Source organism: Hetaerina americana, unplaced genomic scaffold (genome assembly GCF_022747635.1).
Source record: "Hetaerina americana unplaced genomic scaffold, ioHetAmer1.1.p SCAF_1, whole genome shotgun sequence".
NCBI classification, from domain to species: domain Eukaryota; kingdom Metazoa; phylum Arthropoda; class Insecta; order Odonata; family Calopterygidae; genus Hetaerina; species Hetaerina americana.
Window position 1 is genome coordinate 122,768,525 of NW_027286069.1, and position 27,376 is coordinate 122,795,900.

At 44.6% G+C, this 27,376-nt stretch overlaps 1 protein-coding gene across 2 annotated transcripts in view; it reads right to left on the reverse strand.

Moving 5' to 3' along the window:
* Positions 1 to 25,787, reverse strand: part of bif (protein phosphatase 1-binding protein bifocal) — a 163,466-nt gene extending 137,679 nt beyond the window's left edge. For both annotated transcript variants that reach the window (XM_071595160.1, XM_071595168.1), the window contains exons 1-2: positions 23,063 to 25,787; positions 547 to 795 (exon numbers count right to left, since the gene is read on the reverse strand). In XM_071595160.1, coding sequence (XP_071451261.1) covers positions 547 to 795; positions 23,063 to 25,336 — 2,523 coding nt within the window. In that variant the 5' untranslated portion in view covers positions 25,337 to 25,787. The remainder of the gene's footprint in view (positions 1 to 546; positions 796 to 23,062) is intronic.
* Between the last annotated feature and the right edge of the window lie 1,589 nt (positions 25,788 to 27,376).

Here is a 27,376-nt window from a genome sequence, read left to right on the forward strand (position 1 = left end):
GATATTTTTATCTATGCCCTATGATTGAATGAACACAAAGCGTCATGGGAAAACCGAAAAATCGATGGGGGGAGACACTATAGGCACGACAACGGCATGCAAAATATGGCACATTGAATGCATACGAATTGCATGAGTTTAAGGCTGGCATCGAGGGCACAATTCTCATTTCACATTAAATCGATGGTAAAACCTCAGCGATGCGGTGGGGAAGATTGACGAAAAGTACAGACCGACCGAAATAATGAATCTTTTTCCCCGAGAATTAATCGCGATCATAACAATGATAGGCAGAGCCATTCAAACCACTCGACAAAGAAATGAATGACCGCACCTAAAACAATCGCTCTTCTAATGTAGTGAAATATCCTGAAAACCAACTCAATCCGAATGAAAATTATTTCAACTGAGACTTCGAGCGTTACCCGGATGAAATCATTTTATTGCGACTAGTCACATAAAAGTATATTTTTCTAAATGCTTTCATCCGAGTGGATTCCCTCAGCGGGCCACAGCACATACTCGGGAGACTCGAACAGGGCTTACCTTTCTCGATCCTCCGGGCGAGGGGCCGGAGCTGGCGAGGAGCGCGGCGGCGCTGTTCTTGCGGAGGTTGGAGCGGCCGTTGATGAGCACGTTGTCGCCCTCGAAGTGCACGTTGCAGGGGGGCGGCGGGTCGGAGGAGACCCATCCGAAGGCGTCCGTCGCGTCCTCCTCGTCGTCTTCTTCGTCGTCGTCGTCCGTCGACTCCCCGCGCGTCGAGTCCCGCAGCCAGATGGATCCGGGCTCGTTCCTCTGGCGAGAGCCACCGCGGAGCATTAGTATTGCACTCATTCAACCATTTCAGCACCCTGCTAGCCCCCGATAGGGTGTGCAGCAGGGGGGTGAATTCACACAACAATAATTAAAACCCGAATATGACCCCTAACCGCGGCCGGACCATGTTATTCTGATCCCTCATCGTTCGTGGAACATATGACGTCTTAAATCTATAATATGTTCTAGACTAAATCTTTGATGTGATCTATGATGTGTCTTACAGGCTACTAAAAATACTAATACTATAGTGGGAAAGAATTTCCCTTTGAGGATATTTCAGATCTTAAACTTGGATGAGGCTTTCGAATAATAGCATTAATTTACTTTCAGATATCTAATGTCATGCTTTTAATAATTTTCTTTTAAATTTGGAACCGAATGTACATTACGGCAAATAGATGCACTGCAAATTGTGGAATCTGCTGATTTCGAATCCTCTCGATGGCATAATAATCAGATTATCCGCACTGATGCCCTCCTCCCTCGGTTTTATTTTTGCGCGTCCACAATTAGGTCATTTGATATTTTAGTACCCCTTATACTTTGCTTCACTTTGAGTATATTTCTAGAGTTATACTTGTAGCATACTTTATTTGGTAATTTAGTATCCTACTTTCGCGCGAGTGCGTCGTATTCCTTGCTAACTGAAGTTGATATAAATCACAAACTTGAGGGATCGGGGATCGATTACATTACATTCGAGGTATACTTAAATTAATTCAAACCAAACCTAAGCAAATACCCAGCAACTAATTACTAGTAGGCCAACAAAATATTTATGACCTTAACTGGGCTTGGCGAGCCTCAAGAACCCGCACCGGCTAGCACCAAAATTGAATTTAATCCAGTTCGCATTTCGCCTAATCCGCCTATAAAATTCCGAGCACGTCCACGCATTCAAACCCAATTGTATTCGCAATCTCCATCCCATGTGAAGTCTTCAGTCGTCTTTCATTATTCACATTCTAACATAGCTCCAAAGAGCACCCCTGACTGATCAGGGGGGGTACGTCCTGCCTTCCTGTGGATGCGCCACTGGACTCCCAAATGACAGGAATGGAGGGTGGCAAAAGGATAAAAAGGATTAGAACTCTCCACTTGGTGCTGTCGCTTACTTGTGCATGGCAGGCTTCTGAGATGTGGGTGTGTAGAGGGATGGAAAAAGAGAAACGGAAAGAAATAAAAAGGAGAACTTCTGGGCATGGTTGGGAGAGGGGATATGGCTGCAGGACGCATTGAGTAGGGAGCGGAGTTTTGGGTCAAGGGTGGTCTGGGGTGTGGTGATCACCCCCTGCCACACACCTTAGTGGTGCCTCGCAGATCACTAAATAAAAGTGGCAACGGTGATGAAAGTTAGGGGAGAGTGCTGGGGCAGAGGGATGGAAAAAATAGGCGTAATGGACAGGATACATGGAAGCAGGGAGTACGCATATACGCAGTTGAATATCATGATGCAGGGTGTCCGGGTACGTATTAATTAAGTGTCGTGTTTATGAGGGTTCAGAAATGTACCATTGCTCGACCCCTGGATCCACAGAAATCTGCCTTGAGAGGTGACTACTCTTCATACTGAAAATATCGCTTTATGCCTGCGAATAAGGAGAACCTAGGTCCAAGTGTGGGTATCACTCACGGAGCGAAGGTTAAATCACAAATTAAAAGCTTCGCACAAATTGGAACGATGTCTCTTTAGCGATGACGTTGAAAATATATTCTTAGCCGTACTACGTCAGAAGAAATCATTTAAATGATAAAATCAGAGGCATAAAGCGTAGAGCCGATAGATTTAAGATGCCATTCTTTCCACAAACGAGAAGGGGTCTGAATAACATTATCCGACCGCACTGCCCATGGGGGGGGGGGGGGGCATTTAGTGTTAAAAGTACGTAGTGTGGTCGCCCCCACCCACACAACTAGGAAAATAAGTGTACTGATTTTTCCCGCCGCTCCAGGCGCGCCCAGCACCGCTCTGACGGGCTGCGATTGGAGGGGGGTATGTTGGCAAGCGACGCTGAAAAAGGCAGTCGGCTCTGAGCTGTGGTGTAGTGAGGAGCTCTGTTAACGCGAACCTCCACGCTCGACCCACGTCACGGAACGCGATGCCGAAGTTTTTGGAGCAGCGTTATTCCATCAAATTTGCGGTAAAGCTTGGGAAATCGTCTACCGAAACTGTCGGTATGATTAACCAGGCTTACGGGGAGTCAGCCATGTCCAGAAACATGATCTTTCGGTGGCACAAAATGTTCGTGGAGGGCAGAGAAGAGGTCGACGACGAACCACGGCCTGGACGCCCATCAACGACACTCACCGACGAAAATGTGCGAAAAGTTCGCGATGTACCGAACTCTGATCGTCGTCTTAGTGTTCGGATGATAGCAGAGCAGTGTAATGTGCCAAAAACAATAGTGCACGAGATTATTAGGGAGCAATTACAGATGCGAAAAATTTGTGCAAAGTTGGTGCCGAAAGTGCTCAGTGATGATCAAAGACTCAATCGTTTGGAAATCGCGACACAACTTGCGGATCACTGCAAAAATGATCCACATTTTTTAGAGAACGTTGTTTTGGGTGACGAGACGTGGATCTTTGAGTACGACCCGGTGTCGAAGAGACAAAGTGCGGAGTGGCACACCCCATCATCACCCCGTCAAAAGAAAGCTCGCATGAGCAAATCTCGGATCAAGGCGATGCTCATTGTCTTTTTTGACAAAAGGGGAGTCGTCCACTACGAATTTGTACCTGAACGACAAACTGTAAATGCTGCATTTTACGTCCAAGTGCTCGACAGGCTTCGAAAACGAGTCGCCCGCGTCCGGCCAGCGATCAAAAACATCTGGCGGCTGCATCACGACAATGCGCCGTCTCACACCGCGCTTGTCGTGTCGGACTTCTTGGCCAAGCACGGCGTGGCAACGCTGCCGCACCCGCCCTACAGCCCGGACTTGGCACCACCGGACTTCTTTCTGCTCCCGAAGATAAAGAGGAGTTTGAAAGGAACGCGATACGGGACTTTGGACGCCGTCAAAGAGGCCGTGACGACGTGTCTTCGAGAGGTTCCCGATGATGCCTTCGCGGGAGCGTTCCAGGAATGGGAACGCCGCTGGAACAAGTGTATCGACTCACAAGTGTCCTATTTTGAGGAATATTAGCTTAAGATATGTAAAAGTGTAATAAATTTTTTTTCCTGAGCTCGGTACACTTATTTTCCGGACGAACCATTTCATCATTACATAGTACCCTACAACTACCGCTAGGTTGTGTTTCTCGCGTATCCTAGGTCACACTGAGCTCCACTCCATAAGAATACCAGCATTGATGACATAAAGGGATAATATGGAAGCCCCATAACGTCAAAATAAATAAACCCCTGACACAGGTAGAAAGTGCGACTAGAATGGTGACGACAATCATACATATATCGTATCTTAACGAGACCAAGCATTGAATTTCTTATCGTCTAACACGGGAACTCAGCATAAAGGCATGGATGTGCATTAGAAATTGTCTCGAACTACTCCAATGTAAAAATTTCCTGGAAATAGAATAGAAAAAATTAAAGGCAAGAAGGAAGTGCATCATTTAAAAAATGCGCACTGAATCAAAGATTGGCACTTAGATTGCAATTAGAACACTGGTTACTAAGGTCGGCAGCGATGGTGCATCTTTGAAAGACTCATACGTATTGGGTGCGTTTATGCCGGGCATCTCGATTGAAGTGAACGACCAATCACGCGTGCGTAACACTGCTAAGTAATTATGCCACAGCGTAAGGAGAGATTTCTTTACTTGCTCAATTGATTATTGCCCCATGGTTGTAAACATGATGACAAGACGCAATTCCTAACACTATAAGGGTGTACTTTCGACACACCCACATTGAAACTCGCGACACTAACTCGAAATGAATAGGCGTTCGTTAAACCTTGACTCAACAGAATTGCCAATAAAACAATTTGTTCACAACACTTTCGCCTTTGAATTTTCGTTCCGAATGCCCCATTACAGCCATTACTTCTTCTGGCAGCAGAAATTGGCATTCCAGCAGAAGTAATCACAGTAACGCCTAAAAATATGCCTATATAATAGTGTGCTATATACTTATTACATATTTTCAAAAAATTTGCATTAGTATCGCTGCCACTCAAGTGTACAATTTTGCCGTTTCGGTTTCTTTCAGCAGGTTATAGTTAGCAAATATTTCATGACGACATAATTCTCCTCTGACATTAACCATACAATAAAACTCCCTCGACTATATACAATTAAGAAACGAACGCCGCATCGCGAAGACCTACGAGGGCATAACTTTTTTACTGTTTCACAGCGAACCACCACCTCGAAGAAACGATTGCGATGGAGGAGGACTCCAGCCATCATTTAATCTCTTTTCGTAAATTCAAAATTTCATTCTTCATCTGCGACCGAAAAAACTCTTATTCCAAGAATAAGTTATCAAGTAATCGTCTGGTTTCATTAGCTGATAGTGTTAACAAAAAAAATGTAAGATAATATTTATCTGTACATGGAATTACTGCGCGAGTGAATATTTTTTTTCGAATAATAGATACTTTTGCGATATCAAGCCACAGTTATTTTGAAACGTTTCGACTTACGCTTCGTAGCTGCGTGATATATTTGGTACTTGGTCCAAATCACTACAGACAAATTAACCCATCCGTGCCTATGTTATTATTGAAGACCTCGAGATCACTGTACCGATACCTTAAATAATGATATGAACATGATAATGTGGAATGATCAAGTGAATGAGATCAACAACTTTTTGAACGCAATTTATCCTTCACTGCATCCTATAAAGACTTATGAATCACATTTCATGATTTAAGTTCGACGAGTGGGCATACCGTCAACTTTTTATAATCACCAGACTGATATTGAAGTCAATAAATGAATAAATAACAAAATCATCGCGCTGAAATGACAAATAACACTCGCATCAGGTTCTTCGTTATTCGATCAGAAGCACTTCCATCCTAGCAAATGGATTAAAGTGCTTCCTTGAGAGCTGAAACATAGTAATTGTCGTGCTTCAAATAAAATTTTCGACACTAAATGACACGCTACGGATCACAAAAGATGATCAAATAAATTTATTTGAAACCTTATTCGGATTGAACCGATGAATAAGCTTCTGCGATTCGCAACATATGCGAAGTGCATCCATAGCAGAAATGCTTCTCGTTGTTGTGCATAATCCCATCATAACAATTAGAGAGTTAACAGAGGAAGAGGCGGGAATCGAACCATGGACTGAGGAATAGCAGGCGAGAAAGTTGTCCCCCGCCGTCATTGTAGTACGCGTTTCAATTGACCACGAATACAGGGTACATGCCACGGTTGACACGTTGTTCAAAACAAATCAGCCGCAAGACACGTGATGGCATCCCAAGTCACGTGTCTTGATAAGGCTCTAAACCACTGCCATTGATTGGCTACGATCAACGCTCACTAAAACCTCCACCATAACCGATGAAGAACATTTACGCCAAAAAAGTAAGAGAAATTAAACCTTAGGCTGCCTTGAGCACCGAAGGTTAAAAAACCCTGCGGCGAGTGACATTCACACTCGGGGGCTCCCGGCCTACGGCTTCCAACGAAGGGTCATCGCGCGCATTTGTGTTACACAGAGTAATTAATCCTCCGGTCAAGGAAGGCTTTTGATGGATCCAACATAAAAGCCCTGCTACGTTTCTAAGCCACACCGAACACGACACTAAACCCTGCACTGCAAGAAGCCATTTCTTAGGGCCACACACATAGTTTCTGCCCCCTTCATTCCCCCTAACATACCCATCCATTCTCCTCCACCCTCTCACCGCCATCTTCAACAGTCGATTGCCACTGCCCATCATCTCTCCACTCTTCTTGGACTCCCATCCCAGCGATCTCTTCCCCCGCACCCGCTATGCATGCCTCCTCGCATTACTTCACCCTTCGTCTTCCTTTCCACCCGTTTCTCTCCGTCCACCCTCCGCCACACCCGCATCTCAACATTGCCCATCCCCCTGCCCCGACCACTGGCTTTCTCCCCCGTTTAATGCATCGTCCCACATTTAAGTTTTCATCAAGTCTTTTCCTTAAATTTTTTGAGATTCTAAACCATCTGATGATGGTTCTGGTTCAACGTCGGAACCTGGGTCGTGTTCAAATTAAGTGTGTGGAATTCCAAAGTCTATCATTTCATTTCGTTTCAATATTTCCCTTAAATCTTCACTATTGATCCCCATCATCCACTTCCTCCTATTTGTTACTTCATCTGGCGCAATTCTTTTATAAATGCCCTCATTAATTTGCCCACTTTCGCAACACTTTCTAAATGGGTGAGCAGTGTTACCTGTTTTAGCTTGAGTCCCCCCGACTTTAATTTTGGTCTTAGCCTTCCTATTTCGAGAGAAAATCATTACCTCGATTTTCGTCATCGATCCTCATCCCAAACCTATCACGCTCTTCCTGTAGGAGGAGATACAGTTCCCGAAAATTTCGACGGCGTTTGTGACGCTAAAGGTACGCCGAGTGTCTCGGATTTGAACCGTCGGTCAGCACTCAAATCCACTGAACAACCACGCCCTCCTCAGTGACGCTACACATACAGTCTCTTAATTGAGCGCCTCATTCATTTTGTCATGAATACTCCCTTCGATGGCATCATTTGCCCATCATAAGTTGATGGAATTTGTTCCATTCTGATTTCATCAGTCATTGCGTTCCTGCTGTCTCGAAAAACTTTTAAAAAGTTTAATTTGGGTTACCCAAAAATATGGTGACCGCAAAGAGGTTTGATTTAAACGGAACTGGGTCAAAGAAAAACTCGATCGTGCAAGATACCTCTCCATTCTACGGGCCTTACACCCTATTTATTTTATACCCTTTAACCGCTGTTTCTGGTGGCTCTTTAACCGTAGGCGTTATATTCCAAAACGCCTTGCTGTTTATTTATCGCAGAGGAGGTTATACTGATATTTGGACGGAAATATAAACGTGAGTTATTAAAATTATCCAGTTATGCTTTCAATCCATTGGCACAATGAGTTTTTGAAATACTGTCAAGATACTATACCAAGCATAATAAACAGAAATGGAAATTATCAGATTTCCAATGGGCAAGTATTCTTGGAAAATGTAAGATCTGGAGCTTTCCCGGCATGCCTGCAGAATAAATCCTTCCCAGATCTCCTACCGGGTAACGTATCCCATCTTCACGACTTTTCGACGGCCGGCTGACTCATTGTCGATGGGACCCCCAACATTGAGACGAAGATTCGAATCCGTCGGCGATTGGAACGTCCGTCGGCGGCAGACACGGAGAAAGACACCACGAGATCAATGCATTCCGAATTACGAGAAACGGAGTCGAGCAATCGGAATCATGACCTTTCTCCCTCGCATTCCCGGAAGAACATATTGAAAAAATGAAATAGGATGAATTAACGTGACCCTTAATCATGTCTACTCAGTCTTGATTGCCATGGAAACAATGTCCCTCGACCGTCATAGAACCTGCAGTCACGTCAGTGCGGTTGTCCGGACCACGCCTCGAATGGAATGCTCGTCACGAAGTTGAAATTTTTGGATTCATACGCTATAGAAATGTACCGAAAAACGCTTTCACTTGTTCACACACCGGATGGATCACTTACAATACTTATGCCAACTTCAAAGACGTGAAACTCGTGCCATTATTAACCCCCGAATACTTCACCGAGGAATTATTATCGATGGCTCTTACGGTAGCAATAAGCACAGTGATTAGAAACCAAGACATGTCCGATTCCGATCAGATGACCACTATTTCCGCGGCCTTTATCATTGCAGCTACTCACCTCTCTCAAATAACTTAAGATGTATACATTGGCACCATCACCAATACTTCTAAGAAAGATTCGGGATAATTAGGGAAAGTGTTTTTTTTTCGGTTAAGGTATGTTTTTACTTAAACGGACGGGATGGGGGGAATGGTTGTTCACTCAAACGAATCCCAAGTTCAGATGAACACAAATAAAACAAAACAGAAGGCCACGGCGACTGCTGGCACTTCAGCCATACTTATCGCTTTCAATTGCGATATCATCAATGCATTGGACGCAGAGGAAAACCCCCACAGCTGATTCAACCACATCCAGCCAATGACCGGTGATTGGCTTGGAACCATGCCCTTCAAGTGCACGCCCTCCTTTTATCTTAATGCCTGCCATGATATTTCCGAATACCCTCGGACGTTTACCAAGTTTTACCACCTGCTGGACCCCTACTCCACTGAAGAAGATACCGGGAAGAGCGAAAGGACGGTCAATATTTCATACTTGGATAAGCATTGGTCAGGCGTGTAATTGATGGCACCTGTGGGCTTCAGCCAATATTTCACTCATTGATAATAAACTCGTATTTCAACACAATGGCGGTAAGATGAGCCTTTGAGCCTGCACGAGAGATATCAGTTCGGCCGGTCGCTCGAAACTTGGATGGCTTACGGCGCGTTGATAACTCTATCTTGGAAGAGATGGTACTCGATCACGCGACAACCGCTGAATCCGGCGCGGATGTCTCCCCGTCGTCCTCGCCGCCGCGCAGAGGACCAGCTGAAGCGACAACCGCTGTCCGGCAAGGAATCAATCGCTCAAAGGACTCGCTCAGAGATCCTGCGGCCAGAAGAGGGGGGAACAAGCATCTCTTCCATTTCCCTCGCACACCATTGGGAAGAAAGTCTGATTGCTAATGTTAGAAATAATCTAACCACACAAAAGCTCAAAATAAACACCATCTTACCTCATACTATACTACCTTGATCAAAAATTTCCCGGAATTTATTCAGAAAATTAAAAATACAAGTTTATTCATCTAAATCTATATTGTCCCCTTCAAAGTAATCCCCATCGACCGCAACACACTTATGCCAGCGCTTGATCCAATCCTCGAAACATTTTTTATATTCGGTTTTCGGTATGTCCATCAGTGCTTCCTGCGATTTTTCCATTACTTCCTCTCGGCTGCTAAAACGCGTTCCCCGTAATGGTTTTTTAACTCGATTGAACAGAAAGAAGTCACAGGGAGCCAAATCAGGTGAATTCGGTGGCTGTTGGATGGTATTTGTTGCATTTTTCGTCAAAAAATTACGAATAATGATAGCACTGTGCGACGGTGCGTTATCATGGTGCAAAATCCACGAGTTTTCTGCCCACATTTCTGGTCTCTTTCGGCGAATTGCTTCACGCAAACGTCTCATAACGCCCAAATAATACTCTTTGTTTACTGTCTGGCCTTCTGGCAAAAATTCATGATGCACTACACCGTTGTAATCCATGAAAACCGTCAGCATTGCCTTCTTTTTTGACTGAAAACGACGTGGTTTTTTTGGTCTCGGCTCATTTGGTGAACGCCATTCACTTGCCTGATGTCTGGATTGCGTGTCGTACTCATAAACCCACGTCTCGTCTCCAGTAATGATCCTTTTGATGAATGTGGGATCGGATTCAGCCTCGCAAATCATGTCTTTTGCGACGTCAACACGGTCTCTTTTTTGCATGAAATTGAGGTCTTTTGGCACCAACTTTGCTGCTACACGACGGAAACCCAAATCATTAACCACAATGTCTTGGGCGGATCCATAGGCAATGTTCAAGTCCTCCGCTATTTCTCTGATGGTTAATTTGCGGTTATTGACCAACATTTCTTTTACTTTATCAATTTTTTCACCGACTTTCGATGTCGATGGTCTGCCACTGCGTTCATCATCTTCGATTGACTCACGACCACTTCTGAACCGCTCGTGCCACTGGTAAACGACCGTTTTTTTAGAGAATCGTTGCCGAAACACTTTTCCAACATTTCCAACGTCCGTGCGCCACTAAATCCGTTTTTTACGCAAAATTTAATACAAGTTCGTTGTTGCAAATTTAAATCCATTTCTGCAATTGTAAAAAATCGCCAACACACACAGAGATAGATGTACTCTTGGCTACTTAGATGTACTTTTGCAAATGTCAAGTTATGACACTAAGATTTAAAGGGAATATCAACAACAGATGTACCAATTTAACAAAAAAAACAGAACTCAAATCCAAACGATGGGAGCGCCACACGGTGGTTATTCCGGGAACTTTTTGATCAAGGTAGTATAAACAACTTAGAATATCCGCAGCTATTCAATGAACGTACTTATTGATAGCATTTTTTATTTCTTTTATAGATAATTTGCTGATGCCCATGCTAGACCCGAATGAAACCACTAGATACCACCATTTCACTCTACATGTAATCCCACGACCGACACTGGTTTGCACCACTGCATAATTCTGTTCAGTTGCCGATCTAGTTACGGTTATTCATCGCGGAGAGGATTGATTTTTTCAATCAAATACGAGGTATTTTTAATGCCATGCTCGCCAACAAAATCACACGATAATACTGCGATTCTTGGAATTTTAACCGCGATAGATAAAGAGCCGGAACATACGGTCAAAGAAATCTCCCAATTCTAAAACATTTGATTTTTACTCACTCAAACTTGAAAACTGTTAAGCAAAGTGGCCTTCAGATACCTCTAAGCAAAATACGCATAATGCATATTTTAGCAAAACATACCTTGGAACCTTGAATTCGCACTGAAATAGAAGCAAGGAACATAGACGCAATGCATGACCATGGAGCACTGTAAGTTCGCCCTGCCCTGCATTCGGATGTCGAACACCGCCGCACCTTGCCCAAGCATAGTCGATGGCGGAGCTAAACAAGAGGCAGCTGCTGCCTCAGCAACACTCGCCCTGACATCTCGATATCTCACGATGGATTGGCACCAAGCATTACGGTCGTTTTCGCCATTCAATGGTAAACAAAACAGAATGGCATATGGTCAGCGGAAAGAACTTCGAATGCAGCAATATTTTGTCGCCGATCGCGTATTCGGAAAACAACCTGAATTGCCAAGGTCGGAACAATGTTATCTTTTCAGACGCAACAACAACTTGAGTCGCAAGGGCGGCAGAAACCCTGTCCGGAAGCCCATACTGTCGACAAATCATAAGCCTACTTAAAAAAAAATAATATACACACTAGCCGAAGATGAAATTCTTTAAAAAAGGGCAAACGTAGCTCTTCCATAGCAACTGCGTCAGATAGCTTAAAACAGTTTCCCCATTGATATGTCACTTTCGGTCGGCACGACCGCGCACCGCGTTCGGTAGAGTGGAGGGCACACGGCGTATTACGCGCTAACGAAACGCGCAAACGCACCAAATCACGACCACCATCAGCCGGAGGGCACAAAATGCTTCACCGACGAGGCCATATTACTGCAGAAGTCCGCATGCACCTCGGAAAAATAAGGTGATAATTAAACTCTGAACCTGACGACGACCAATAAAGGCGTTTCAGGAATCGCAACATCACAGACGCTTTAAGACAAAGCAATTAGAATGAATATGATTCGTCGATATTGAAGAGTGTCATTTATATTTCCGCTTTAATGCAAATTATCGATATTTAATTAATATAAACGATACGAAACTAATTCCTTACCAATCATGCATTATGTAGAAATGCAATAATGCTAGGCAAACGAAGATTATGTTAATGCAGTGCTGGTAAATTCTTCTTCACCTAAAATCTGACGCGCACGGAAGCTTTGCGGTCACAATTAGATTAATGTTGCGAAATTTCACTCAACTTTGTTAATGGCGTTCTTTCGAAAAATTCACTTGGATTGCGAAAGTAGAAGAAATGTCTCCCGGGGGGGGGGCACTAAATGTTTACTCTTTCGATAGATAGCGAAAGAAATGGCGTCAACCGTTGTTCCATTTCACCCTAAATGTACTTATCTGTTCTTCGAGGCATTGGTCACGAGGTGTGGACGACAACGGATGCGTTTTCACTCGAAAATTGAAGAGGCAACCGGCACCAGATTACTCCGAACGAGGACCAACGTCCATGACGTAATGAGCATCCGACGAAAGGAGTAGAGGGCAACATATGCTCTCACCGACACTCATGCGAGGATCGGAATTGCACAAAATGCCACCACAGCGGGACTACGGAACCAGTCCCTCGGGATGCGGAAGAAGACGTTAACAGGATTGTAAACTGTGAAATAGACAGGAGGTCCAGCAGAACTTCCCGATGAAATTCCCGTTAAACATCTCGGTTTTTCCCAAAGTTATTTCCCGGATAATGAAAAGTCTTTATCCTCATATCCACCACTTGCTCGTCTAGAGGTACATCCCCAACCGAGGGATGTCTCGATTGAAAACTTAAAAGAACGAGGAAGTGTTGAAGTTCTAGAAGTATGCGCATAAATAGTGTCGCGGATGCGCGAACGCCCACTATTGATTGATAGTCCCTTGCGAGGAAACGGAGAATGGCAGGCGTGCGTTAAGGAGTAAGGCACCGAAAACAATTAGCGAACGACTCGCCAGAATTCGGGGAAAGGGGCTCGAAAATCGTGGTTCCCAAATCCATATGAATTCCTGGACCCCCACCCACACTCCTGGATACCGCCTCTCCAAACATTTCTTCACCCCCGCCCCCCCGAGCAACCGCGGGCGCTAGAACGCCGCTCCAGTTGCGCGGGGAAAAGGTATAACACTTCCGTGGAAACGAGAACGGAGAGCCCAATTTCTCGCCGATCGTCGTGACTTCCACCGGGGGCGAGCAGATCAAAAGGCCGAGATAGAAGCGCGGGCAGGGGGGTGTGTGGAAGAGGGTGGTGCGTGGGAAGAGAGGGGGCGGGGCGGTTGGTGATGGGAGAACGCAACGGGTGCTCGCACGCCCAAGCACACTCACAGTGGTCCACCGCGAATGAAAAAAGTAACACCAAGACGCCTTCGCCTTTCAATATCGATTCCAGAGCTTCGAAGCAATCACCATCGTAAAAAGACTTCGATTCTTACTCGGGCAGAATTTCATTCAAAGCCCTTTCAAATTATGGAGAACTGTCACGTATACATTATCCACATGGTCTACCGTCCATAAGCTATAACGCGACTCGCTCCACGTTTTCCGGCATCTTCAAGAATTCAAAGCACTGCGTCTTCACTTGGTCATCATCTATGCTCGTATGCTCCATATACCGGGGCGATATCTCTTCCCTGCTACGTATTTAGGGTCGGTTCTTCTCTGGTCCACGAAGGACTCCGTCTTCAGTAACCAGATCTGCCCAGTCCTTATTTCTGTTCGCACCTCTGTTTATCATCACATTGACGTCGCTTCTAAACGTCCCTCTCTCCTGTTCCTCCACGCCTTGTCATGCGACCTAATCGTGAGGGATGGGGAAATCATTCGTCGAGTCAGTCACAGCTGGCACACACGCCTCACATCCACCGAAATGGATACGCTGCCCTTTAGTAGACACGAGAAGAAGCATTTCATGAATCACGGGAGACACCTTTCTACGACCAAAATTTGTTTTCCCCAGGGGAAACTCCACTAATTAGACCACGGCATTTCTGCTTCTTTCAATTTTAATGCCGCTGACAGAAATACTGTGAAGTGTTGAATTTTGTTATTGTTTATTCTATAGAGGCAAAAGTATGTCACTGTTGCCACACATTTAGCGAGAGGAGATACATTTCTACCATTTACGTCTAAAACGACGGGGTGCAAGCAAATAAATGATCCCGCGCGACCCACGCCGGGAAAATGATTCGGCTACCTCAGAGTCGAATGAACGCCCAATGGGAGGAGGCCTTCGTTTCTATTTCAGATCTACCGTACAGACATTAAATAAATTTGAGGCGGAACAAAACTTGCGCCAATTTATTTCACAGGTTTCATCTTCATAAACTAAACATTAATATGTACCCTTCACGTCAATAAAATTAGAGAGATCAAGTGTGGAACAGATACATTTATGATGGCATTTTTTCCACGAACGATAAGGGATCTGAATAGCATTGTCCGACCGCGGTAGGGTCATATTCGGGGAAAGAACCCGATTAAGACCCTAGTGTAGGGTCCAATTGGGGTCAAAGTTAGTCTGGTGCGTATTCACCCCCTGCCATTCCCCCTAGCGGTGACTTGCAGGTTACTAAAATATCTAAAATACGTGAAATACCCTTGATCTAATAGAATTGTTTAACCGAAACATTTGCGTCCGAAAATATTTCTTCAGTCACATGCGTGCAAGCATCTCAAAAGGGAAATCGGGGAACATATCTAAAACAGCATTTTAAAATATTCACTTCATTATAAAGACACCATGAGAAGTCAGCTGGTAATATAGACGTTACTGTGTTTTAAGCGAGCGGACTCAATAGTAAGCAGTTTTACGTTGCTCAAGTCTCGCAAAAAAAACACATCTGCAACAGATATCATTCGCAAGCTGAGAGCATATTTTCAAGCTTGTCCCCATTGGATAATCTTATGGCATCCACTTCACAGCAACATGAGTTGCATAAGATCTTGGGAGCACCAGTTACCGCTGGGAAAAGTTTCTGCGAGCGGGAGGAAACTCTTTCTGGACAGAGTAGAAAGGAATATGGATAAAAATACTCAAAATTTGGGTTGAAAACAAAGGGTGCAGATTCGGATTGGAGAGTTGTTGCAGTGAGGGCGCTAATGCCTATGCACACCCAATTAAGGTCCGCGAGAGATATTGTGGTCACTCCTCTGCGGTCAGCAATCCAAGTGCGCTGCACAATCAGTCTGATGGAATGTTAAAATCGGGAATCCTTGTCTTTTTTTTTCGCAATAATCTAACTATGATGAGCCCTGGGCTTCTTATCGTACGTGAGGGGCCGGGGTTCGATTACAGCTGACACCTGGGCACCCTCAGCTTCACCGAAGCTTTCTGGGAAACCACGGGTGGCACAGGGAAAGGGGCATGAGTGGACTACACACGCCCTTGGGTTTAGTACGATTAGGTGAACTCCAACGATGACTATCCAAACAAACCCCTTCGTTTTTTTACACTCTGAAATTGTTGCATTGAAATGCACATTAGCGGATGACTCCGTAAAAAGTACTGATGCGGCATCTCCCGCAGTTTCTTTGGAATTTGTCAAAAGTATAAACACCAGAAGTGTTTAAAGTTGGCTTTTACCTCACGGACTTTGGCGCGTCGAGCACGACTACGAATGCCTGTGACATTGTATGTACGGTATTTCGTCACAACATCTTGTCCCTTTCAAAAGCCCCAAAATTTCAGAGTTTAAGAGGACGCCTCGGTAGCTTAAGTGGCTAAAGCACTCGACCGGATATTGAGGGATCTGGGTTTGAATTCCAGTCAAGGCGAATGACTTTTAAACTCTGAAATTGTTGCATTGAAACCCCTTCGTGTTGTTTACCCTGCTTATTTTCAAAACTATTGTTGAGATTTACTCCGGACCACTTTTAAACACATACTAGTGCATCTCTACCATATTACCCCTCTATACTATTGGCAAAAATTGTGTCAGTAGTTTTGCAACTACCTTACGAGTCCAATCACAGAAGAGCACTCCACGCGGAAGCTAGCCACCAACTGAATATAGGTCTCATACTCCCCTAAGATTTATATCCGCCGAAATTTGTAATTTCCTCTCAAAACGAGATAAAAATTAAAACTACACGAAGTTTACTTAAATTACGAACCGAGTTTGTGCCGAACGGCACAGATTCTCCGTTTATAGAAAACTCAAAGCATAGTAATTATTTGAACTGGCGTTGAATGTCACTCACCTTAATCTGTGGTAAAATAATGTGGGAGTCCAGCTAACGAAAGCAAGAACGCCACTATTTTATCGTACATTAACCCGTCGTAAATACACAAATGTCACAAGAAATCAGAGAAACATTGTCCGACCGCGGTAAGGTCACATTCGGGTCGAAATTAGTCTGGCGTGTAGTCACCCCCTGCCACCCACCCTAGCGGTGGCTTGCAGGGTACTAAAATATCTGCTCATCTAAGATGTCAAATATGAAAACAGAGACAAGTAAGGAGCGTCCCGGTGTGCCTATGAACAAAAAATGAAGTTTTCGCGGCTGGATTGGAAAAAAAATTCCGGACAATCACAGAAGCGAGTCTTAGTGACCATCTGATTGTGGTTAGTCGTCGCTCAAACAAACCAGGGAGCGAGAACACTTTGGAACAGCGTCAGTATTCGTGACAAGTACTCACAGTTCTTTAGACAACATAATTTTCAAGGAAATTGGACTCGAAAAATGGGGAATCCTGCAGAATCGCTCGGCACTTCAGACCATAGGCAATTCGCAAGTGATGTAAATACAACACTATTATTCATTCCAACGGCCTCTGAAGACACCGCGCCGAATGTTTATGACCTGCAACCCAGTCGATAAGAGCCTGTGCCAGTTAAAAACCCTTCCAAGTAATACATTTTCTATTGGTATAGGAAAAATCGCACTATCAATGAACAGGAATAACTTAAAGTTTGGACCTGGAAAAATCTCGGATTGCGCAGATAGTTCCTACCTCAGTATGTAAAGATTTCTTTCAGTGACGTCTATGATAAATAAATACCGTCAATTATATTTCCGGTTAACAATATAGCGCTAAAATATACTTTTAGAAGGAAAACATGCAAAATAAGAAGCAATTTAAATCCTGGCTGCTCAAACGTATTTCCACATGTTCGTGGAAATGGGGTCACCGCGAAAGAACGGCAAGGGACAGGGGAGGAAAATATTGAATCCAAATTTCCACAAAAGCATGGTATCACGCCAAAAATTTCAAATCCAGAGAGAGAGAGAAAAACGTCCGTCCGAGAAATGAAATGGACAATAAATCTTATGCAGTCAACGCGAATGGACCGAATGGTGACAAATCCGAAAGGTACATATTATTTGATGAAATGGTGGTATGGATCATATGCACAACACAAGCGAAGGGCAATCGAGAGTTTTGCCACATGCAGAGCGGGGTTTCCCTCTCCTAAATTCGAGAGACGTGGGAGTAGAGAGGGTAGGAAAAAATATAATGACTCGGAAAGGGCACACATGGTTGACACCAATGCGAGAGCAGGGAAAAAATGCCCCTTCAAGGACGAAGGCCGGTGGCACTGACTGGTTGCTCCGGTCGCTCGCAGGGACTAACAGCAGATAAATATAGTCGAGCAGGACGAGAAGTGCACGACGGATTAAGGTGTACGCGCACCACGGCGACGCAATCCTTCGTCCCGATGCACCACCACGAAGGATGGCCTCCGACTGAATCGGAAGGAATCCGCGGATAAAACAAATATACAACACTTACGTCGTGGTGCCCAGGCTCTTGAAATCAATGCGTCCGAACATTTCTTCCGCTACAATAGCACGGTAATGTCGAAAAATATATTTCGCTGCACTGCATTATTTTCGCAATTTCCAGGAAAAAAAAATTATCGCTCAATGTTGTTGATTTTTGATTATATTTCAATGCTAATGGTTAATAAAATGATGCCAAAACAACTACGTGGGCTTAGTCTGCGCAATTATCTGGCATAATAAAATGCATAAATATCAAATTTATTGCTGAAGGTGGTCAATTTATCCGAAACTATTCAATGAAATAAACACGCACGAACACAATAGCGCTGTAGACCCAGGGACGAGAATTGTTGGCATTCGCCTCGCACCTTTCTGGAATTTCAAAATATCTCTAATTACGTCAATGAGTAATGTTGGATTCATTCTCAACAGCATGGGAATTTCGTCAGCTGTTTTTTTTTAAATGGCTCCTCGAACAACTGGCATAGAGAAAATCTCACAAGGGAAGAGGCACGGGGGCAAATGCATTGAAGCCCTTGATGTAGAATATGCGTAGAGGGGACAATATATCCGACTGCAAATGATAGAACATTCGAACGCGAGCAGGGCAGTCGTGCCAACCTTACTACGACCTTGATTGAGAGTCTCAAAACAATAAACCCACAGCACGAAAACGGTGATGGACTCACATTTCGACTTACAATGCGGTGAAATCTATCACAGAGGTTCAACTACTGCTCGATAGTGGCTCATGCCACGAATTATCAATAAGGTAATAAAAACCTGGTTACGTCTCTCCGCAGCAGTGGCATTTATAGTTTCGATTTAAAGTTATTAAAATGTATCAGATAGAATACAAGGATTATTTACAATTTTAGATAGAGTAAATGGTTCATCGCTAGCCTCTATTGAAGCATGCGCCGATTAGCGGCTATTAACCTTTGAAGCGATGAGAAATTAAAATAATTTTATTCGCTACGGAGTAGGAGGTGCAGAGATAAAATAGGCCCTTGGACTTATGCGCTCATTATTTTCAACTGTGTGAATGATTAATTGGATTCAAATGAGGTTTAAGTACACCCAACGGTGGACTGATTGTTTTCCGAGGGAATAAGAGGTGTTGTTCTGACCGGAATCGCCATTCCCTGACTAGAGACTACCCGAATTGGAAACCGCGACCAAATCTACTTAGTCTGACGGCAATGCCCGTCCACCGCTAAGCACTCCAAGGGGCACGGAAGGCCAAAAATTTACGGGGTCATGTTGGTGTCGGTGTCGTTCCTAAGATAGAAAACCATATCAGCTATAAGGTCCTGGGGTCCAACAACGGAACTGACCCTCAATCTAACCTTTTTCTCAAGAATTAATTACGACGAAAGGAAACTTTTTAAACGGAAAATAACTCAGGATCTCAGTTTTTCCCGGCGTATTGTATTCAGGAAGTTCTCTCGGGTTTCCCACCGGGTCAGCGTGGTGTGCACCGACGTTTCGACGGCTAACTCTGCCATCGTCTTCAGGGTGAAGTGCAGAGCAATGAATTCGCCATGTATTTATACCCTGTCGTAGGGTCAGGTGTCCTCCGATTGGTCCGATGTGTTCCCAAGTGCCGAGCCGCCCCGGTGACGTCTCGTACTTTCAATTTTTCTCAGCACAGGTCTCCACGTGCTGCTGATCTGGAAGCCAGTGTCCCTGTTGAAGGTATTCTGTCCTTCCAGTCGGATTTCCACGGCTTCCTTCGCCACTCGGTCCCAGTAGCCGTTCGTGTGACAAAGTCTTTCACACGAACGGCTACTGGGACCTGGCTTCCAGATCAGCAGCACGTGGAGACCTGTGCTGAGAAAAATTGAAAGTACGAGACGTCACCGGGGCGGCTCGGCACTTGGGAACACATCGGACCAATCGGAGGACACCTGACCCTACGACAGGGTATAAATACATGGCGAATTCATTGCTCTGCACTTCACCCTGAAGACGATGGCAGAGTTAGCCGTCGAAACGTCGGTGCACACCACGCTGACCCGGTGGGAAACCCGAGAGAACTTCCTGAATGGAAAATAACTCGTAAAACCATTCCGAAGTTTCACTCGACAATTTTAAGTTTGCGTGCAAATGAAAAAAATCAACTTTTCATGCCATTTCAGCATTAGAAATTTCAGGGAAAAAACTAAATATTCAGGACTACTCTTGAGCGCTGATTAAGGCGCCTGCAATTCACCATTAATAAACTTAAGACAAGGCTTTTTTAATTTACACGCAGATGACGTATGTTCTTAAATTACATTTATATATGATATGATTAGATTCACTGAATTTTCCTCGACAGATGCATTAATGGATGGAACGAAATGCTTACAGTAATTCTTTAAAATCGTCTCATAAAACTCTGAAATGTTTTAGGTTGACAAATACGAGGTCATTTTACGAGAAGAATGTATGTTTGGAATGTATGAGCTGATTTACAAACATGAATGAATTTGTAAACATTTTATTTTATGGATTAAAATGATTTATGGAAGATTATATAAGGTGACATTAGGAGTTCTGCATGCAGATACTGCGAAACTTCTAATGACGCGCCACTGTATAATTGCATATATCTTGGGTTGAGATATTAATCAGCACGAGAATAAACCAAGCATTAATGTATTTCATAAAGACTAATTTCTTAAATAATTAATTTCACCGAAAAAAATACGACCGCTTCCTAATTGGCCACTAAACAATATTTAAGCACATAGAACATGAAAATCAAATTATATTAAATTAAATGGGGCAGCACTACTGTCAAATTCGATGGAAAAAGGCAGTACGTGAAGTTGACTCCAGAGACCATATGATGGCCCCGGGTTAAAAACCTAATTTACTTAATTTACATAGTAGGCAGCAAGCCAACGCTAGGGTGTGTGGCAGGGCGTGGTTACACACCAGGCTACGTATTTCTCAAAATACTTTACCCTCTGAGTGCGGTCGGACAACATTATTCTGATCCCTTATCGGTTGTGGGGAAAAATGGCATCTTAAATATACCTGTTCTACACTTAATCTCTCTATTTCTATTGATATGATCTCGCATTCCGTAGTACGATAGGGGTACTATTTTTTCAACATGACTGCTAAACAGACCTCCCAATTTATACAAGATCTTAAATCTGTAATTTAACCTTCGCTCCGCGAGTTATTCCCAGCCTAGCTTTCCTCATGTTTGGCATACGCTCCTAAGTTCATCATAACAAGGTTTTACAAATCCAGCTCCTCTACGCTGCACGCGATCCAATTCGGCAATCAATCCAACTTCGTGAGGATCCCATATACTTGCAGCATATTCGAAATGAGGCCTAACCAACGACAGAAAACATTTTTCTTTGACCTTTTCCTCACATTTACCCACTACTCTTCTAATAAATCCTAATTTTTTGTTAGTTTGTCCACATAATTCCCTAGTAAATGTTTCACCCAGGATGGATCGTGAGTGAGGGTAACACCTACGTATTCAATCGAGTCTACACATTCCATTTCGGTGTTCCCAATGCTGTATGCGTTCTGGAGGGAAATTCTCTTCTTCCAAAAATTCATCACTACGGATTTTGTAAAGTGTAATTTTAATTTCCAAGTGTCGCACCAGCGTTGTATAGCATTTAGCGTTAGAGTAAGAGGAGAATATATAAAAGTAAGAGTATTTGGAGTCGAGAGTAATAGGAGAACGTCGAAGGGACGGAGTAGGAGGCAGAAGTGGTCAGGGGGGAGGTGTTGCTTCAGTCTGCTGGGCATTATCACACCGTCGAGAGACGATTCACTGGGTCATACCTTGCCCAGACCCATTTTTATTTAACCTCGAGAAGGCAAATGCCAACCTTCATTACTGCACATCTGGGAACTTAATATCATTCAACAAATATATGATTACCAGGTTCGCATTCAATTCCGTTCATTGATAATCTTCGAAGTTGTTACTTTTCAAGCGTTGTTTTTTGTGGGTCCAATCATTTACAATGAAATACTAAAGCAGAGCATCACAAAATTACTCAAAAAACGTTACTAACGGGTTGAGCTTTAATAGTTGAATACGGTCGTCGTGCTCTTCTAATCATTTCAGTTGGCTGACTGGGTGGGCGGGATTGATTTTCAGTGCATTTCTTCGCGCGTTTCGCTTGGTCAGTTGGAAACGACTGCTCGGGCCAAGGGAGAGGACGACGGCGGGGAAATGAAAGAGTACAGAGAGAGAGAGAGAGAGAGAGAGGGAACAATGGAGAACTAGATCGTGCAGAGAGTGAGAGGATGTAAACTACGACCAAATGCTGACTCGCCACGTTCCGCATGTGTGCAGACAGAAGTTGGCTCTTAGTTTCTAATTCCAGCATTGACGTAACCAAATTACTATTTAAACTACGACACACGAAAACTACAAGGTTTAAAACAAATTAGAACGCAAAATTGGTTCCACGTCGGTATGAAATCGCCGATACTGTTCATGTGCACAGCATATAAAACTGCACATTTCCACATACCATAATAGGATATCAGGTATAACAAACCACGAAAATTTTAAGTTTGCGATTAAAACGGGAATAATGTGATCAGTGGCACGGTGTACTAATAGTATGACCCTAATAAGTATGAAAACTTCATCCATCGAGTTGAAAAAGTGCACATATAAATTTATGTGGAACGTTTCACTATATGAAAATTAAATTTCGGAACAAAATCACCACCGGAAACTTAAAAAAAGAAACCGTGGAAATTTCAAGAAAATCAATTAAATCCGAAATATTTAATCAACGAAATAAACATCAGAAATATAACGCCATAATAATTTGACCGCTTAAAATGATTGGGGTATTTTTGTTTGCTGCTTCTATTTTAAAGATTTTGTTTCAAAAGAATGGAAAAAGTACCAACCGATATTGTATTTGAGAGAACTATGTGCAATGATTGCTGACCAATCCACGGTTGAAATAATGTTAAAATTAAACAAAGCTGCCACTTGGGATTCTATTGAATAACTAGACAAGTAACAATCCTCTTGAAATAAACAAGACGGAAGTGAACTCACCCTAGGGCGGTCCCTTGGCCTGATGATGAGGCCATCATTCTCAATGTAATCTGGTACATTGCTCCGCGCCACGAAGTTGAAAATAACAGAGTTCTGCTGTTCGTTCCATCGACTCTGAGAATCCCACAATCCTGTCTTCACGGGGGTTTTATCAGGAGTATCCTCTGGTTTCTTCAGCTGAACCAACTTGGCCGGTTCTACTTTGGAAACACTTGGCACTTCTTTCACCACTGTCACCAACTTGGTGGCCCCCGCGGGAGGCGAGACTAATTTCGGGGGGCTAGCGTTCACCTTCCGAATCGGACCCTCGGTCGACTTCACCCTGTTAATATGGTTCTTTTCCTTCTCCGTCTCCGTCAACGCCGATTTGACCACGTCGGGTGTGGGGGAACTGGCCCCGCTGGTGGTGCTGGTGCTGCTGGCGGTGGACTGCAGGGGCGCTATGCTTCTGGGAGGTGTCGCCCTCCGAACAGTGGCTCCCGGGGGAGTGGGAGGTTTGGTCATCGGCCGGATTATTCCAACCTGGCGAGGAACGCCTTCGGCACCGCCCTGCACCGTCGTCACCTGCGACGGAGAGCCTCCTGGAAGGTGAGTTTTTGGTTTCTGCGCTCCATCAAACTTGAATTCCATGGACAGACCATCCTTTCGGATGTTTTCCAGAGCGGAGCGGGACACTGTCCTGCTCCCAGGCACTCCACTGCTTTTTTCGTGCGCCACTTGCCCATTCGGTACGGGAGAGACAGCATCCGGGGCGGGACTCGGAGGCTTCGCTTCCGTGGGCGACGACCTCTGCAGGGGCTTGGTGGATGGTGAAGTCTTGAATGGCTTGTTCGGCGAGGCCTTCTTCGCAGCCACCTGAGTGAGAGTAGTCATGCCCAAACCTTTCACCGTCGGCGGCAACATGGGGGAAGTTGAGGCCTTGGGTGCTGCAATGGGCAACACCGAAGGCCGAATATCCTGCAGGGGTTTCACCACCTTTTTCGGACTTTCATGTTCTAACTTCTGGGGCGGCACTCTCACAGCGGGGCCTAAATTGGATTTTGGACCGGACATTTGCAGGATGACAGGTTTTGGCGAGAGCTGGGGTTTGGGACCGTGAGGAGGGGATTGAGGGGGGATCGCAACAGCGGGGGTGGCCCTGACTACAACACTGGATGTGCTCACACCATTCGCGGATGCCCGAGTACTGGGGGCCTTCTTGTTGTTGCCTCCTCCGGGAGAGGTCGGCGGCGAAGAATATTCGAAAATCTTGAGGGTCTGACGCACAACGTCCGGTGGCGGAAGCTCCTCTTCCGCCAACCCGCTGGGTTTCTTCGCTCTCCTTCCATCGCCACCACCATCCGACACCACTTCCTCCTTGTTGCTCACTGCTCCCCCCTCGATGATAATCACATCCTCTTTCGCCAAAGTGGGCGACAACAACCCCGAGACAGGGGACTTGAGCTCGCACTGGAGGAGGGTCTCCACAGAACGGGCTCTCTTCAGAGCCTCCGGGGGCAAGTTGAGCGGTGGGCGATGTGCAACGGCCCTCTTAGTGTATCTTCCAACCTTTTGAGCGATTGCGGGTTTGCTCTCGACGCCACGGGATTCTTTGCTCGAGGGCTGCTGTGCGGGTCCATCCAAAATGTCTTCCATGCTGGCGGCCCGCCTCAAAGACGATAGGGAAGGCCTGACACCCCTCGTTTGAGACTCCCTCAGGGTCATGCTCAAGTATTTACTTCTCAAACGGTGGACGATCCCGGGCCCATAGCGCAATTCCTCGTCGTCGTCCTCGTCGGGCGCGGTCGGCGAACCCTTGGAAGATTTCCTTCGGGAACCGGCACGGCCGACGCCAGCCCTCCGGCCGACCACGTCTCCCGAGGGCGGCAGCCTGTTGTTGCGTCCTCCTTTAACGGGAAGGCCATCGGCGATGGCCGCAGCCGTTGGCCCGTCCTTCCCGCCGTTCATCCTCGAGATGGTGACCGCGTCGTCGCACTCCAACCCTTCCAACTTCATGGCGCTACACTTGACTCCTCCACTTCCTCCCGGGCGGGATTCGGCTGAACGTCTATCCCCGGAGATGGCGGAGAAAGCGGCAGCGGCCGTTTTAACAGCTCCGCTGTGCCCAGCGACGAGCAAACTGGCCGCCGCCGAGTTCAAGGCGCCCCCGCTACCAGGCGTAGGAATGCCTCCGTGGGTCCTCGCAAGAAGTGCCCTCCTCCTCAAGATAAGCTCCCTCTTCCATGGCGGGATAGCTGAGTCTAAGCTGTCCTCAGACTGGGTCCTACTCGACATTCTACCACTCCTCCTCCTCCCCCCCCTCCTTCCTCCTCTCTCTCTCACTCTCTCCTCCCTCTCTCTCCCGCCCCGTGCCACTTGAGAGTACTGTTATCAGGGAGGGCACCACAGCGACTTCCTCAGCCACAATGCTATTCGTGTTGGGAAGAGGAGGGGCGAAAACAGCCGGGAGGAACGAGCGAGAGTTGCAGGAGAGAGGTCGAATCAAATATGATTCCTATAGGTGCATCGTGAGAATACGGAAATCATGAAAACGAGGTAGAATAGGTGAACACAACCTCTTCATCTGAGGTTCACGGGTAGGCGTGAACTTGGAATGCATTTTGGAAGACTAGTTGACTATATCACACGAAGGAACGAGCCGTTGAAATATAAAACTATAAAAAGCGACTCGATTAGTGGCTAGTAGAAATGGATCACCACCGTAACACGCTACTTTCAGCCCCGACCGAGGAGGCGGAGGTATGACGTCATATTCTCGAAATCGCGACATCTGGCAATTGAAACAGAAACTAAATAAAAACAGCAACATCGAGAAATGTTTGAACTGTTTGTTTACGTCCAATCTTAACGCGAAATATTTGGGCTTTTTTAATGAAAAGTAAATTTTGAATAGATGAAGTGAAAGTGTTTTCAGCTATTTATAGCCTTTGCCTCTTGTTTAATAATCACATTATTCGTCAGAGTTGGAATAGGAATAAATATTGTGGTAAATTGTTAGTATATACGAGTTTTAAAGTTACTAAGTTCCTTACACCTCATCAAATCCGGTGCTGTAAATTCTCATATAATGTATAAATCTCCAGTTGATAATAGTTATTGCGGTATTAGAATTTTTATCCACACAACCTTTTTCCAATAATTTACAAGAGGTCGACCCTCAAATAAGTAGGATAAATTAATAATTAGGATCGCTAGTCTATGGTATTTTCATTTCTCAAACAAAAATCTCTTAATCATCCTGTGATGGTTATCAATGGGGAGCGGCTTTGGGATAACTTTAATTAACAAGTGGTTGATTAACTCAATAGTGTTCTATGATGCTAACAAAAATCTTATTTCTAACATCTAATGAATTTACGGACAGATTGAGTAAGATAAAATAAGTTCGTCATTTTAATATTATTATACATACTACAATATTTGGGGAGATCGAACAGATATTTCTCTCGTAAATGGGGATGACGTAGCTGCTGTGTTGCCATTCCTTCAACCCTTGGACTCACTGGCTATTCATTTGATGACGAAGGTTAATCAGCATGTCTCCTTTAAGTTTTTCAACCAGTGACTCCAAATGGAACAGCTTTTTCTCGTACTTGGAGAGTGGTCGACCATTATAAAATGCGTGGATACAATGATTATTTTCTTCATCCTTCCTTGCACACAAATAATGCCGTTGATTTTCGCTTAGCATAGTTTTGTCAGTATAGTCGAGGGAAGCAACTTTCATGAAATTATCATGTGCTTTGGGCTCATCTAGACTCTGCAGAAAATATTTGGTTCTTTCTCTTAGAACTTCTTGTAAGTTTTTCAGGTGTTTTAAATTGCTGCTGTAGCCCACACCTTGGCAGTGCAGCAACTCATTGTCACTCGGTGTAGTTTGAGTCGTTTTTTCTTGCAGGAGAATGGTCTTACTTGTTTGTGAAGCCTCAGACTGTATTTCAGTATGCTTCCCGCAGTTAGCTCCAAATTTATCTAGTATTTTCGCGGGTTGAAATGATTGCTCCTTGTGATTTAGTTTCTGTGGAAAATCGTTACAGTTTGATTTATTTAAAAAATTATCGTCCACTGCAGCTCGCATCGCCTTTATTGCGGTCTTCAGTGCCATATTGCGGTCCTCCAATTTACGAACTTCGTTTGTGGCCTCAATAAAACGCTTTTCCATCTGTTTTAATGGGATAAAATACAATATCATTGTCATTTCTTATGTTTAGATTAACCGCACTTACTCGTAATTTAGCATTGTAACATAGAAACCTAAGCTTGGCAATCGATTCACCAGCAACCTTCGCTTTTCCTTAAAAATCTCTCCTCAAC